At 38.8% G+C, this 14,680-nt stretch overlaps 1 protein-coding gene across 2 annotated transcripts; it reads left to right on the forward strand.

The window, feature by feature from the left end:
• Positions 1-574: 574 nt before the first annotated feature.
• Positions 575-2,127, forward strand: LOC133049185 (heterogeneous nuclear ribonucleoprotein C-like). 2 transcript variants are annotated; one of them, XM_061133097.1, is made up of 3 exons: positions 575-709; positions 755-1,654; positions 1,754-2,127. In XM_061133097.1, the coding sequence occupies exons 2-3, from the start codon at positions 818-820 to the stop codon at positions 1,835-1,837; spliced, it is 921 nt and encodes a 306-aa protein (XP_060989080.1). In that variant the 5' UTR covers positions 575-709; positions 755-817; the 3' UTR covers positions 1,838-2,127. The 2 variants fall into 2 exon arrangements, with proteins under 2 accessions (XP_060989080.1, XP_060989081.1); XM_061133098.1 differs by having other exon boundaries at positions 581-1,134; positions 1,174-1,654.
• The last annotated feature ends 12,553 nt before the right edge of the window (positions 2,128-14,680 follow it).

Raw genomic sequence — 14,680 nt, forward strand, 5'->3', positions numbered from 1 at the left:
AAATGCAAAATTCTCAGGCCTACAGGATGTGTTTACCATGAAAACGAAAGAAGAACAAGAGAAGTATTTTACACACTATATATACATATCTATATATGCTGCTGCTGCTGCTAAGTCACTTCAGTCGTGTCCGACTGTGTGCGACCCCATAGACGGCAGCCCACCAGGCTCCCCCGTCCCTGGGATTCTCCAGGCAAGGACACTGGAGTGGGTTGCCATTTCCTTCTCTAAGGCATGAAAGTGGAAAGTGTAAGTGAATTCGCTCAGTCGTGTCCGACTCTTGGCGACCCCATGGACTGCAGTCCACCAGGCTCCTCCGTCCATGGGAGTTTCCAGGCCAGAGTACTGGAGTGGGGTGCCATTGCCTTCTCCGTATCTATACATGATACATATATAAATTGTGTCAGTTGTTTATCTTTTTGAACATGTAAATTTACCACAGCAGAGGCCAAGCTTCGGAATCCTTAGAGTTCTACAATGATTCTAAACATAAAAATAGTCAAAAAGATAAAATAGGCAAAAACGTTTTTATAGAATGAAGATACTACTTTTGATATTAAAAATATGAATTGAGGGGGGCCATTTTGTGAAGAGGCGAAGACTGAGCGATTGCGACCGCGTTGCCGACCTCGAGCAGCAATCGGCTTCTCCACGTAGAACCCAGGGGTAGGAGATTCAGAATCGAATCTCTTCTCCCTTCCCCCTCCTGGTTACAAATCACTTGAAATAAATAAGTTAGTGGAACTTGCTTGAGTGAGATTTTTTTGATCTTCAGCTACATTTTTCAGCTTTGTGAGGCACCGTATCGTCAAAGACAATGGCCAGCAATGTTACCAACAAGACGGATCCTCGCTCCATGAACTCTCGTGTATTCATTGGGAAGCTCAATACCCTTGTGGTCAAGAAATCTGACGTGGAGGCAATCTTCTCAAAATACGGCAAAATCGTGGGTTGCTCTGTTCACAAGGGCTTTGCCTTCGTTCAGTATGTTAATGAGAGAAATGCCCGGGCTGCTGTGGCAGGAGAGGATGGCAGAATGATTGCTGGCCAGGTTTTAGATATTAATCTGGCTGCAGAGCCAAAAGTGAACCGAGGAAAAGCAGGTGTGAAACGATCTGCAGCGGAGATGTACGGGTCAGTACCAGAACACCCTTCTCCGTCCCCTCTACTCAGCTCATCTTTTGACTTGGACTATGACTTTCAACGGGATTATTACGACAGAATGTACAGTTACCCAGCACGTGTTCCTCCTCCTCCTCCTATTGCTCGGGCTGTAGTGCCCTCAAAACGCCAGCGTGTATCAGGAAACACCTCACGAAGGGGCAAAAGTGGCTTCAATTCTAAAAGTGGACAGCGGGGATCTTCTTCTAAGTCCGGAAAGTTGAAAGGAGATGACCTTCAGACCATTAAGAAGGAGTTAACCCAGATAAAACAAAAAGTGGATTCTTTAGTGGAAAGCCTGGAAAAAATTGAAAAGGAGCAGAGCAAACAAGGAGAGATGAAGAATGCTAAGTCAGAAGAGGAGCAGAGCAGCAGCTCCCTGAAGAAAGATGAGACTAATGTGAAGATGGAGTCTGAGGGGGGTGCAGATGACTCTGCTGAGGAGGGGGACCTACTGGATGATGATGATAATGAAGATCGGGGGGATGACCAGGTGAAAACCACGGGAAAGGAAAGAAAGAGGTGGTGGAGGGGGGGTCAGGGACACATGGAGTGCCTCTAACTCCATCCTGTTTGTGTCTGTTTCTCACAGCTGGAGTTGATCAAGGATGATGAAAAAGAGGCTGAGGAAGGAGAGGATGACAGAGACAGCGCCAATGGCGAGGATGACTCTTAAGCACATAGCGGGGTTTAGAAATCTTGTCCCATTATTTCTTTACCTAGGCGCTTGTCTAAGATCAAAATTTTCACCAGATCCTCTCCCCTAGTATCTTCAGCACATGCTCACTGTTCTCCCCATCCTTGTCCTTCCCATGTTCATTAATTCATATTGCCCTGCGCCTAGTCCCATTTTCACTTCCTTTGACCCTCCTAGTAGTTACGTTAAGTCTTACCCTGTAATTTTTGCTTTTAATTTTGATACCTCTTTATGACTTAACAATAAAAAGGATGTATGGTTTTTATCAACTGTCTCCAAAATAATCTCTTGTTATACAGGGAGTACAGTTCTCTCCATTCATATGATAGTTGCTTCCCTAACTACAAAGGCAGTCTCATTAGTTGAGTAGAACCTGAGAGCAGCTTTGAGTTAGAGGTATGTGTGTTATACCCCACCTAAGAGTGCTGTGTGGGGCTGTTCAACACAAATGTAACAATGTATTTTTGTGAATGAGAGTTGGCATGTTAAATGCATCCTCTAGAAAAATAGTGTAATAGTCTTAAGATTTGTTTTCTAAAGTTGATACTGTGGGTTATTTTTGTGAACAGCCTGATGTTTGGGACCTTTTTTTCTCAAAATAAACAAGACCTTATTAAACCAGGAATTTGGAGAAAAAATAAATACCCTGATTTTTAAAAAAAAAAATAAAAAAAAAAAATAAAAATATGAATTGATTCTTGCAACATGGTGTGGTGGTAATAGTAATTCCAGTTTTGATTTATGTTTACTTTAAGGGGTGTTTATTTGCATGAAAGAATATACAAAGTATCAGGGTAATTTTAGTTACTCAATAAATATTATCTGCCATTCCTTCTTCTTTCTGTGAAAACTAGACCATAAGCTCTTGGAAAGAAAGAAGCATATCTTTATTATGTTTAAATCTTCACATTTAGGGTAGATAAAACTAATCTTGATACAAGACTTGGGGAAGGAATGAACTGCTGATTAGTTCACCTAGTGGAGGATAAGGAATGATGTCCTGATTGATTGCAATGTCTGTGTTTGCCTGATGCTAATGGTAGAGTCAAGATGGGGTTTTTAATTGGTTTGAAGAGAGGATCAATGCAAGGCACCTGGAAGTCTGGGGACTGTGCATATCCTTGCCAACAAACTCACTGTATTCCTTGAATTTTAATTCTAATGTTGTGCACAATTCATTTGCGAAATTAAGGCTCTCCTTCTGACCCTCAACACTCTTCTGAAAATCTAAAATTAGTTATTATTTTAATTTAGATTTCTTTTTCTTGAAAGGTTATGATAATTTCATTGATTTTGAATCAAAATTAATATCATACTTTAAAGTGTAGGAAACTGATGATCTTAGATTATTTTGCAAGGCAGTGGTCAAGACACTGGGCTTCCCAGCTGACTGAATGTTAAAGAATCTGACTGCCAATGCAGGAGATGCAGGAGACACGGGTGTGATCCCTGGGTCAGCAAAATCTCCTGGAGGAGGAAATGACAACTCACTCCAGTGTTCTTGTCTGGAAAATTCCACAGACAGAGGAGCTTGGTGGGCTAACAGTCCATAGGGTAGGAAAGAGTCAAACAGGACTGAACACACACATACATATACACAGTCAAAACATGAGTGTTTCTTCTGTCATGCCAGTTAAAGTACTAAACTCTACTGCTGTTTTTAGATATTAAAATTTTCTCCAAAACGTATTGAAAGAGATTCAAAAGGTTCAAAATTACCTTAGTTCTTGGGCCAGTTTGTGGGTACATGAAGCAGATGGTGCGTGTTAAGGAGGTCAAGCTAAACACATTAAGCTGATCATTTTAAGTATTCTCAGGTATACTAGTTTCTTAAGTCCTAATTGAGGGCCAATTGTAGTTAAGACCTTTTCCTATTGACTGGAATAATCAAATTTATAAGCAAACCCAAAAGTTCCGGGTTTTTTGAGCCATTAGTCCTTCTAATAAAGTGTACCAAAGTCACCTTTTAAGTGTGGCCAGCCCCTGTTTTGATTGCCAACTGTCAATCCATGTGACATAAATTGTAATGGCATATATTTATATTAAATGTTTTACACAAAGTAATTAGATTAATGTGGTATTCCTTCAAGAAATAATAGTAAGACCTAAATTTTTAAGTATGCATGAAATTTAAAAAATGAAAGCATTGATCTCTGTACTTGTTTATTCTTCTTGAGGTCTTCTACTATCCCACTTACTCCTTATTCAATTATTTTTTAAGAAAACATTGAAGTTGTAAAAGTTCTCAACTCAACAGGGCACTAGATGGGAGGCTCCTGAGGACAGACACAGCCTGTGTTTTCATGATTTCATAGCACATTTCTAGCACAATATGTGATGTAGACATTCAATAAATTTTTTGGATAAATGGTTAAATAGATAGCCTATATAGAAGAATCAAAGCAGTAAGAAATTGTGGAGTTGGTGATAGACTGAGGAAGACCACCATGGCATTTCCTGGACCTGAAGGACAAATGTCAGAGACAGTATTGCCTGTAAATGGGGGCAAGCAGAGACCCTCGCTGTTCACCTTCCCAAACCACAGGAGGGGCCCTGGGCTTTGATGTGTCTTTAAAAAGACTTTTGAACGTTCCCTCTAATCCCTGGGGTGACCAGGGCTGGCATATCCCTTTGGGTAGAGTGACCCAAGACTGGACATGGACATGCATCAGCTCTGATTGCCCCTTTCTCCTATTTGGGGTGTTCGCCCAACTCACACCCACACTCTCTTGCATGTCCCTGTGTGCACATATGCCCGAGGGCACACAGACGTGGGGTTGACCAGGTGCTTCTAGTTGTGCAAGAACTTGCACCTGTAGGATCATTCTGAGGCTATGACAGTTGATTACATTTACTGAAGATTTGTTCCCCATTCGTTTCCTTTTTTATTTTTTAATTTTTTTCAAATTTATTTTTAATTGGAGGATAATTGCTTTACAATGTTGCATGAGTTTCTGCCGTAAAGAGCAGAAAGTGAATCAGCTATATGAACGCATATATCCCCTCTCTCTTGGGCCTCCCTCGCCCCCGCATCCCAGCACTCTAAGTCATCACAGAGCATCACAACGCAGCTGAGCTCCCTGTGTTATAGTGCAGCTCCCCATTAGCTATCTATTTTACACATGATAGTGTATTTATATATAAATATTTTTTTTAGTTTATATATATTTTATATATATATAATATTTAAATATAAATACAAGTATTTATTTGTATGAATAAATAAATAAATGTAAATACACATGATAGTGTATTTATATATAAATATTAGTATTTATTTGTATGAATAAATAAATAAATGTAAATAAATAAATGAATGAAGGTAAAACATTCAGAAAACAAATATCATGGCATCCAGTCCCATTACTTTATGGCAAATAGATGGAGAAACCATGGAAACAGTGGCAGACTTTATTTTTTATCCTCCAAAGTCACTGCAGTTGGTGACTGCAGCCATGAAATAAAAGATGCTTGCTCTTTGGAAGAAAAGTTATGACCAACCTAGACAGCATATTAAAAAGCAGAGACATTATTTTGCTAACAAAGGTCCGTCTAGTCAAGGATATGGTTTTTCCAGTAGTCATGTATGGATGTGAGAGTTGGACTATAAAGAAAGCTGAGTGCAGAAGAACTGATGCTTTTGAACTGTGGTGTTGGAGAAGACTCTTGAGAGTCCCTTGGACTGCAAGGAGATCCAACCAGTCCATCCTAAAGGAAATCAGTCCTGAATGTACATTGGAAGGACTGATGTTGAAGCTGAAACTCCAATACTTTGGCCACGTGATGTGAAGAGCTGACTTATTTGAAAAGACCCTGATTCTGGGAAAGATTGAAGGCAGGAGGAGAAGGGGGCAACAGAGGATGAGATGGTTGGATGGCATCACTGACACAATGGACATGAGTTTGAGTAAACTCCAGGAGCTGGTGATAGACAGGGAAGCCTGGCGTGCTGCAGCCCATGGGGTCACAAAGAGTCGGACACAACTGAGGGACTGAACTGAACTGATTTATATATAAATACACTACCATGTATACCATTAAATATATATATCACTGCTACTCTCTCAATTCAACACACTCTCTCCTTCCCTCCCTGTGTCCACAAGTCCTTTCTCTACGTCTGTGTCTCTATTCCTGCCTTGCAAATAGGTTCATCAGTACCATTTTTCTAGATTCCATATATATGCATGTTCCCTTCTAAGAGCCCTGAGAATCTCAGGCTGCAGTAAGTGCTCCATTACAATTCAAGAGCCTGAGAACAGCTGTCCAGGCAGAGGTCATATGGGGAGTGCTGGGAGCAGGGGTCTTTCTGGGAGGGGCCGGGGACAGGGCTGGCCTGGAACTGAGCTGAGATGCAGGAGAAACTCACAAGGGTGAAGGCCCCTTGTGCTCTGGGCTGAAGGCAGAAGAATGGCAGGTGTTCGGGTCTTCTGTGATTCAGTCTTGATCCACTTCATACCTCCCTGCATTCATTCTACCCACTCCTTTTTTTTCAGCTTTCTGGGGTCTCCTTTCTGGGATCATCAGGGGGTCACAACCTCAGAAGAAGAAAAGGCAGCAGGAAAAGTCAATGTGTGAAGTGGAACGGTAAGGACAGAAAGGGGAGTAGGGGGTGGCCGAGCTTGAATGCAGACATTGACCAAGAGAGGCTGTTTAGCTCACTGTGGCTCCAGCCAAATGGGGGCCCCGTTCTGCCAGATGTTTGGAATTTTCACGAAAAGCACACATTTTAAATTTCTTTCATAATATTAATCATTGGCGTGCTTTCAAATTATTTAAAGGCCAATAAAGCACATGTGTGTGCCAACACTGTCCCCAGGACTGCTGTTTTGTGTTTTAGAAACTCACATATTCAAATAGCTGATTTAATTCCGCTGTATTTCCTGAAAGCAGTTCCCTAAGTACCTTCTAGAGTCTTTGGCACTCCACAGCCTCAGAAGCTGGGAGGTGGGGATGGAAAGAAGCTACTTTTAGTGACTCGGAGAGATTTATATTTCTTACGTGATCAGACTATGGTGCACATCTCCTTAGAGAAGAAAATTACAAGAGGAACACTGCTTTAATCTCTGGTAGGGAAACGTGCCACGTGTTTTTCCTACCTAGTCTACTTTTCTCACCAGAGTGTCTTGAAGGTCCCCGATAAGCTTGACTTTGAGCTGCTTAAATACTGGGACCTGGCTTTGGTAATGGTCATGGCATGATGCACTCAGTTATTGCCTCTGGGATTTCTCTTTTTTTAAAATTTATTTAATTGAAGGATAATTGCTTTACAAAATTGGTTTGATTTCTGCCATACATCAACATGAATTAGCTATAGGTATCCATATATCCCTTCCCTCTTTATCCTCCCTCCCACTTCCCATCATTTCCCACCCCTTTAGGTTGTTACAGAGCCCCAGCTTGAGTTCTCTGAGTCTTACATCAAATTTCCATTGGCTATCTATATTACATGTGGTAGTGTATATGCTTCATACTACTCTCTCCGTTCATTTCACCCTCTCTTTCTTCCCCACCAGCCCTTGTTCATAAGTCTGTACTCTATGTCTGTATCTCCATTGCTGCCTTGCAAATAGGTTCATCGGTACCATCTTTCTAGATTCCATATATATGCATTAATATATATTTGTTTTCCTGACTTACTTCACTCTGTATAATAGGCTGTATGTTCATCCACCTAATTAGAACTGACTCAAATGCATTCCTTGGGACTTGTGTTTGCATCAATGGATAGACGAAGAGTTTATGGAAAGTATTTTCAAAGTTGTTTAAAATTTTATAAATATAAGCTATCGTTTCCTTCAAATTTTTTAAATTTCTAGGAAATCTCTCAAACTTAATGCAGAGATTTCAGTCTCGACAGAGATGGCTTTAGTTTGCAATAGGTAAAATTGTTCTGAAAGAGAAAGGGGTGCTTTTGAGTTCTGAATTCTAAGTTCTGAAGAGAGCAAGCTCTGTTGTGCAGTCCGTAAGTAATAAACTGGAAAGAAAGCAAACCACATGAAACAAGAGCCTTTTTTCTCATCCCGTTCAGGGTGAAAATGCTGGGTAATGGGGAAGAGAAAGAGCTGGAGGAAGCTAATGGATTGTTGAGTTGCCTTGTGTCCTCTCTGTGGACTGACTTGTACGACCCCACTGGCAGTGGAGATGTGTATTCTGACTCTCCTATCTGGAGACACTATCTGTAATCTGTCTGATATTCTTTATCCTACAATGGAATGGGAGCCATGAAACCTATACACAAAGAATACAGGGGTAGGGTGATAGAATGGCATGGAGATGTGGGAGGGCAATCGCACATTCCTAGTGCAATCAACAAAGGGGGAGAGATTAGTTAAGACAAAGAAAGCTGTCACTACTGGTAGTGCGCACACACCAGTGGATGTGCAGGATCCTAGGAGAGCATGGCCGATCATGAAGTGTGGACCATGCAGTCAGGGACTGGGGAAAGACCTATTTATAACTCCGAGGATGCCATCCTAGAATATAACAGTTCAGTTCAGTTCAGTGGCTCAGTTGTGTCTGACTCTTTGTGACCCCATGAACCATAGCACGCCAGGCCTCCTGTCTATCACCAACTGCCGGATTCTACCCAAACCCATGTCCATTGAGTCAGTGATGCCATCCAACTATCTCATCCTCTGTTGTCCCCTTCTCCCCCTGACCTCAATCTTTCCCAGCATCACGGTCTTTTCAAATGAGTCAGTTCTTCGCATCAGGTGGCCAAAGTATTGGAGTTTCAGCTTCAACATCAGTTCTTCCAATGAACACCTAGGACCAATCTTCTTTAAGATGGACTGGTTGGATCTCCTTGTAGTCCTAGGGACTCTCAAGAGTCTTCTCCAACACCACAGTTCAAAAGCATCAATTTTTTGGCGCTCAGCTTTCTTTATAATCCAACTCTCACATCCATACATGACTACTGGAAAAACCATAGCCTTGACTAGATGGACCTTTGTTGGCAAAGTAATGTCTCTGCTTTTTAATATGCTATCTAGGTTGGTCATAACTTTCCTTCCAAGGAGTAAGCTTCCTTTAATTTCATGGCTGCAGTCACCATCTGCAGTGATTTTGGAGCCCCAAAAAATAAAGTCAGCCACTGTTTCCACTGTTTCCTCATCTATTTCCCATGAAGTGATGGGACCAGATGCCATGATCTTAGTTTTCTGAATGTTGAGCTTTAAGCCAACTTTTTCACTCTTCTCTTTCACTTTCATCAAGAGGCTCTTTAGTTCTTCTTCACTTTCTGCCTTAAGGGTGGTGTCATCTGCATATCTGAGGTTATTGATATTTCTCCCGGCAATCTGGATTCCAGTTTGTGCTTCATCCAGCCCAGCATATCTCATGATGTACTCTGCACATAAGTTAAATAAGCAGGGTGACAATATACAGCCTTGACGTACTCCTCTTCCTATTTGGAACCAGTCTGTTGTTCCATGTCCAGTTCTAGCTGTTGCTTCCTGACCTCCATATAGGTTTCTCAAGAGGCAGGTCAGGTGATCTGGTATTCCCATCCCCTTCTGAATTTTCCAGTTTATTGTGATCCACATAGTCAAAGGCTTTGGCATAGTCAATAAAGCAGAAATAGATGTTTTTCTGAAACTCTCTTGCTTTTTTGATCATCCAGTGACCAACAAATAGAATGCCTGTTTTCACCAATGCCTGAATGTCTTACCATCTCCACATGGAAAAACATGAACCCTCCCTAGGGAGGGAACTGTATCTGAGAAAGTTCTTATGCAACTAAAGTTATACCTTAAATTGGCAAGATTAAATTTTCTGCTGCTGAATAGAAGACTTAAAATAGAAATTAAGTTCCATTAAAGGAAAATAAAGAAAGTTCCATTCATAACCATTACACAAATATAAAAATTTCCATTTGCACTGTAACCAGTTAAAATGAACAATAATTTTGCATGATGGTTAAGTAATCCTTTAAGTCAACTTGAACAGAAACATGCTTTACCCAAAAAGCAGGAAAGAAAACGAGAACTTTAGAACGTCCAAAGACTTCTTATAAGGAATATTTCAACTCAATGCTATGATGCCCGTATTTCTGTTGAAAGGGGAAGTATGTGTGATTCATTAAGCTCTCATTCATTATGAAAATAGACTACCAAATTATATTCTTTGTAAGTGAAATCATTATGGAAGTAATTTACAAAATACATTAAGCTCTTTCATGATCTTGCTAAAGGAAAAGCCAAATAGTTTTAAACACATTGCAAGGTCATTATCATTTTCCAATCTTAGATCTTACTTTTCATTAGTTATTTTTTGAAATATCTCTTGCACAAATACCCAGATTTGATTACACTTTTGCACAGCACAACTTTTCATGTGTGCTAAGGAGAATCATGGTTTACCTATGTTTTCATGATTGTAAAATAAAATTCGAGTTTCTTAAATACCATGTTCAAATGTTCTTTTCTTTTCCTCTCAAATTTGTGAAATCCAGTCTTGCCCCTTCAAGACTGTAACATGATCTGTCATCTCTTCAACTGTTGTAATAAATCATCATTTAGAACTTATAAAAGCAACTTAGAAGCCAGGCAGCATGTTATAAGTTTAGAATATGGTTGTTTGACCCTCTAGGGGGTTTTAAAATCGGTTATCTACTGAAATTAAGGTAGAAGTGAGAGTAGATGGAATGTCCTCCTGTGTTATGCACACTCACAATGCCGTTCGTTACCCAGAACACACCAGTCCGTACATGTTTGTCACCCAGGAGAAATAGAGCCCTTTTCATTATTCACAGAGGTCCTCCTGCACAGTCAAGACATTCATTCTTTAATGGCTCTATGACTAGGGTGTTGTGAAGCCTGAAGATGTTATTTTTGGAAGATAGTTTACCAATTAAAAGCATACGGCACTGGATTGCTTAGTCATGTCCTCAACATTGATTAGCTATAATTGCAGATGAACATCAGGAGAAAACTGAAGGCATATTGCTATGTGCTTTTCTGCTTCCTTCAGACACCTCCCTGGAAATGGACTTCCAACTTTCAACCTCAGACTTTTTCTCCAAGTAACTTAAAAAATACACTAGGTTTGCTCCATCCCAAATATTTAATTATTTCCCCCTGAAATGTAATAAAATGTGTGAAGTTAATATAGAGGCGAGTGTTAGAAATGATTGCTTGGAAGTGAATTCAGGCTATGAAGACAAATAAGACCATATTCTTTTGTAAAAAATGGTGATACTTTATATGAAATTAAATATATTCTGCTTGTTCGTGGCTGATAAAAAATGGAAGCTGTTGGCCATAAATGTTTTATATAAATTCAGTGGAATTAAGTTTGTTTAGACTTTGACTTACCAATAAACGACATAGATCATGATCAGTGCTATTTTCTTAAGCATAGATCTAAAAATTATTGCTAGTTTGTATTTGCTATGCAGGCTGTAAGCCTAATGATTTATCACTCTTTTCCTTAATGTCTACTGATCTTTTAAAATGTGCCACAGTTTTGGTGTCACGTAGCCATAAACTGCTTAGAAAACTGTCCTATGTGGGTAAGAAGAGTACATTTGATTTGTGAACATTTAAAAAAATCTAAACTAAAAAGAACACTTAATCATAAAATTCTTAATGAAAATATTAGCATTGACAGAGAATATGTTAGGGGATTTTTCTGGACACACCAAGAAGTTGTTTTTCCTGGCTTGATAGGGAGCATATTTTATTGCTAAATTCTTCTACTTATTATTCAGAGTAATGACTAAGTTGAGGGAGTAAATTTTCTCTGTACTTCTGATGTCCATGTATATTCATTCCAACCATGAAGGTGAATTGGTAGAGTTTGAAAAGGTCTATAAATAAGAATTATTATTGAAACCATTATCCTTGTAACTTGCAGAAGAGATGATATTTGTTATAAAAGAATCAGATATTTATTTTTTTAAGGAATTAGCATGGGTTCTTCAAATGAAGTCACTAAATAACATGATTATAATCTTTGCCAAGGTATCAAGTAAAATGTGTCAGTGAGGTTATTGGTATGCTACTGGATTGATACTATTTACTGGTTCTATGAAGCTGAGTGATTCTTTGTAGAGTGAAACATATACAGCTTCGCTGTTGACTCCTATCCTCTCTCTCTTGTGACCAATAGTCTTCGTATAGCTTATAGATGAGATCTCTGTGACTGTAGACATTAAAGAGAGAAAAGCTAACTGTTCTGCTTGGTCTCAAAAACATTGCTGCAAACCCCTCCCATTGCTTTCCACAGAAAAACTAATACTGCTTTAAGGTGTCATATTTAACCAAGAAGTTTTATTGACTTGAATGTACTAGTAGATGCAGAAGAACCCATTGAAAATTTTCACTTCCCTTTTTCCTTTCTAGTGTCTATGCTGTTATACTAAGCTTGAATGAATTTAATCATTATAATTAGAAGTTATTAGAAAACTCCCCAAATTAAAAGCTATGAATATGCTGATTATTGAATTTTAGAATATTCAGATTGTTTTCCATTATTAAAAGTAACTTGATATCAAAGTATGATCAACCATAAGAAGGTTTAATCACATTAAAGTCTTTTAAAATTTCTTTGAGTCTCTTCTGATTCTCATCAACTGAAGGTTTTTTCTAATTTATTTATCTAAGTAACTTTCTGTTTGCTTTCATTTCTTGTGTAGAAATGTTAGGTTTAAAAAAAGCCCAGTCAACAAATTATCTTCCTATTCCTCAGAGCACGGTCCTTCTAAGCTGAAGTTAAAAGAACAGAGATCTCTATGTAGTAAAATAGTTAAAAACAGCCTTACTTTATGGGTTCATCATCAGTTTTTTCTCAAAAACCCAGCCTGACATATTGCTTATTTAATGCTGAAACAATTAATTATAGTTAACTTAGAGCTTTTAAAATTTGAGAAATCATTTTAGTAGCAGATCCAGGTATTCCACTGGAAAAGACCCTGATACTGGGAAAGATTAAAGGTAAAAGGAGAAGACAGTGACTGAGGATGAAATGGTTGGATGGCATCACCGACTAAGTGGACATGAGTTTGAGCAAATTCCTGGAGGTAGTGAAGGACCAGGAAGCCTCGAGTGCTGCATTTCATGGGGTTGCAAAGAGTCAGACATGACTTGGTCACTGAACAATAGCAATAAAGGTATTCCACTGATGAAAGTTAGCAACATATGGAAAGCTATCCTCCGTCAAGTCTGTGCCGTCATTCATTTGTCTTAGGAAATATCATTGTTTATGATGCCAGATGACTTGAAAACAAAGCAGAGCTCCATTCATCTTTCACAAAAGCAGAAGAACTAGGGTAGTGACTGCCGAGATGCATGGTTCCAATAATCTAGGTATGTTGAATTACTGCTTAGTTACAGAATCATCTCTCATAACATTAATATCTGAATTTATAAAGTAAGACAAGGTTAAATGATCTTTTATGAACTACAAAAATGCAACTTTATTAATCTGCAATAGGATTTTCATCTGTGCCACTCTTTTACATTTATGTATCTGATTTGGAAACATTTCAGAAACATGTGAGCTTTAAATAATGATATTATTGAAGGATTCTATTAATATTGTGAGCCATAAAGTCAAAATGAAATGCTATTCCTTATGTATAATAAGCTTTTCTAATGATGGTCTAAAATGATGCTTAGCTAGTACTCTATTTGCCAAGATTGTTCCAAGGCAGAGAGTGATTGTAAAACCAAGTTTTTTAACTAAATATTTTATTACTTAATATTTAAATGAATAGCCTAAAGTGTATTTCTAGGCATGAAATGGGCTTCCATGGTGGCTCAGATGGTAAAGAATCTGCCTATAATGCGGGAGACCTGGGTTCGATCCCTGGGTTGGGAAGATCTGCTAGAGGAGGGCATGGCAACCCACTCCAGTTTTCTTGCCTGGAGAATCCCCATGGACAGAGGAGCCTGGTGGGCTACAGTCCATGGGGTTGCAGAGTCAGACATGACTAAGTGACTAAGCACACAGAGGCATGAAATAACCTAAGATATATATCCAGCTGAGAAACTCACAATCAATGGAAAGGAGATTTCTGGATCACTAATAAATATGAAAAATTTTAAATAGCATGTCAATCATTGTTATGCCTTAACATATTTTCTGTTTATACCTTCTTGGTGACTGTTATTAACATTCCAAGTAAATATGAGTAGTGCTTAAGAATACAGGAAATACTTACATTATGTTTCTAGCATACGTATATGAAAACTAAATATAATTAAATAATTAGAGCTCTTCCAATTCCCTTGGCTAAACCCTGACATAACTATTAGGCAAAAATTTGATGAAGCATATCATAATATTCTCTCCTCAGAAGCTAAGTAACTCTGGCTTCGGAGCCTTAGACGAATATTGTAAAATATGAAAAATCTGTGGTCCCTCTGCGTGGTCCCTTGAGATCATTAGCAACCCAGCTGGTTCTCAGTTGCCCTAAAGATATAATTTTAATGGGTTTATATCAGTAGTAGGTAAACTTGTAAGGCTCAGTAAATGTTAAATAGACTATTAGGATTTGGTTTGGTATAAAACTTGATAAGAAAAATTAAACACTATTTCTACCAGTTTTGGTCATTGTTTACCCAAGTTTACCTTTCTTTCTCTGTAACTCAGCAACCTTCCCGTTATGCAGGCATCTGGCAGAACTACTGTTGTTGCATTTCTGATGGCTTTTTCATTACAGGCCCTTGTTTTTCAAGAGAAAGTTTAACTAAGCAATTTTGATTTGCACCAAGCTGAGATGTGGAATAGACACTTGAAGTCCGTTCTCTTGTTTTCATAAGATTTCATTTGAACTTATTTGTGCCACTTGATCTAAATCCACAAAGAAAAGAAAGA

The sequence above is a fragment of the Dama dama genome, chromosome 30, assembly GCF_033118175.1.
Source record: "Dama dama isolate Ldn47 chromosome 30, ASM3311817v1, whole genome shotgun sequence".
Classification (NCBI taxonomy): Eukaryota; Metazoa; Chordata; class Mammalia; order Artiodactyla; family Cervidae; genus Dama; species Dama dama.

Excerpts from the sequence above, each read along its gene's own strand:
- LOC133049185 (XM_061133097.1), top strand. The coding sequence starts at position 818 with ATGGCCAGCAATGTTACCAACAAGACGGATCCTCGCTCCATGAACTCT. Across the intron at positions 1,655-1,753 it reads AAGATCGGGGGGATGACCAG|CTGGAGTTGATCAAGGATGA; the intron begins GTGAAAACCACG and ends TGTTTCTCACAG.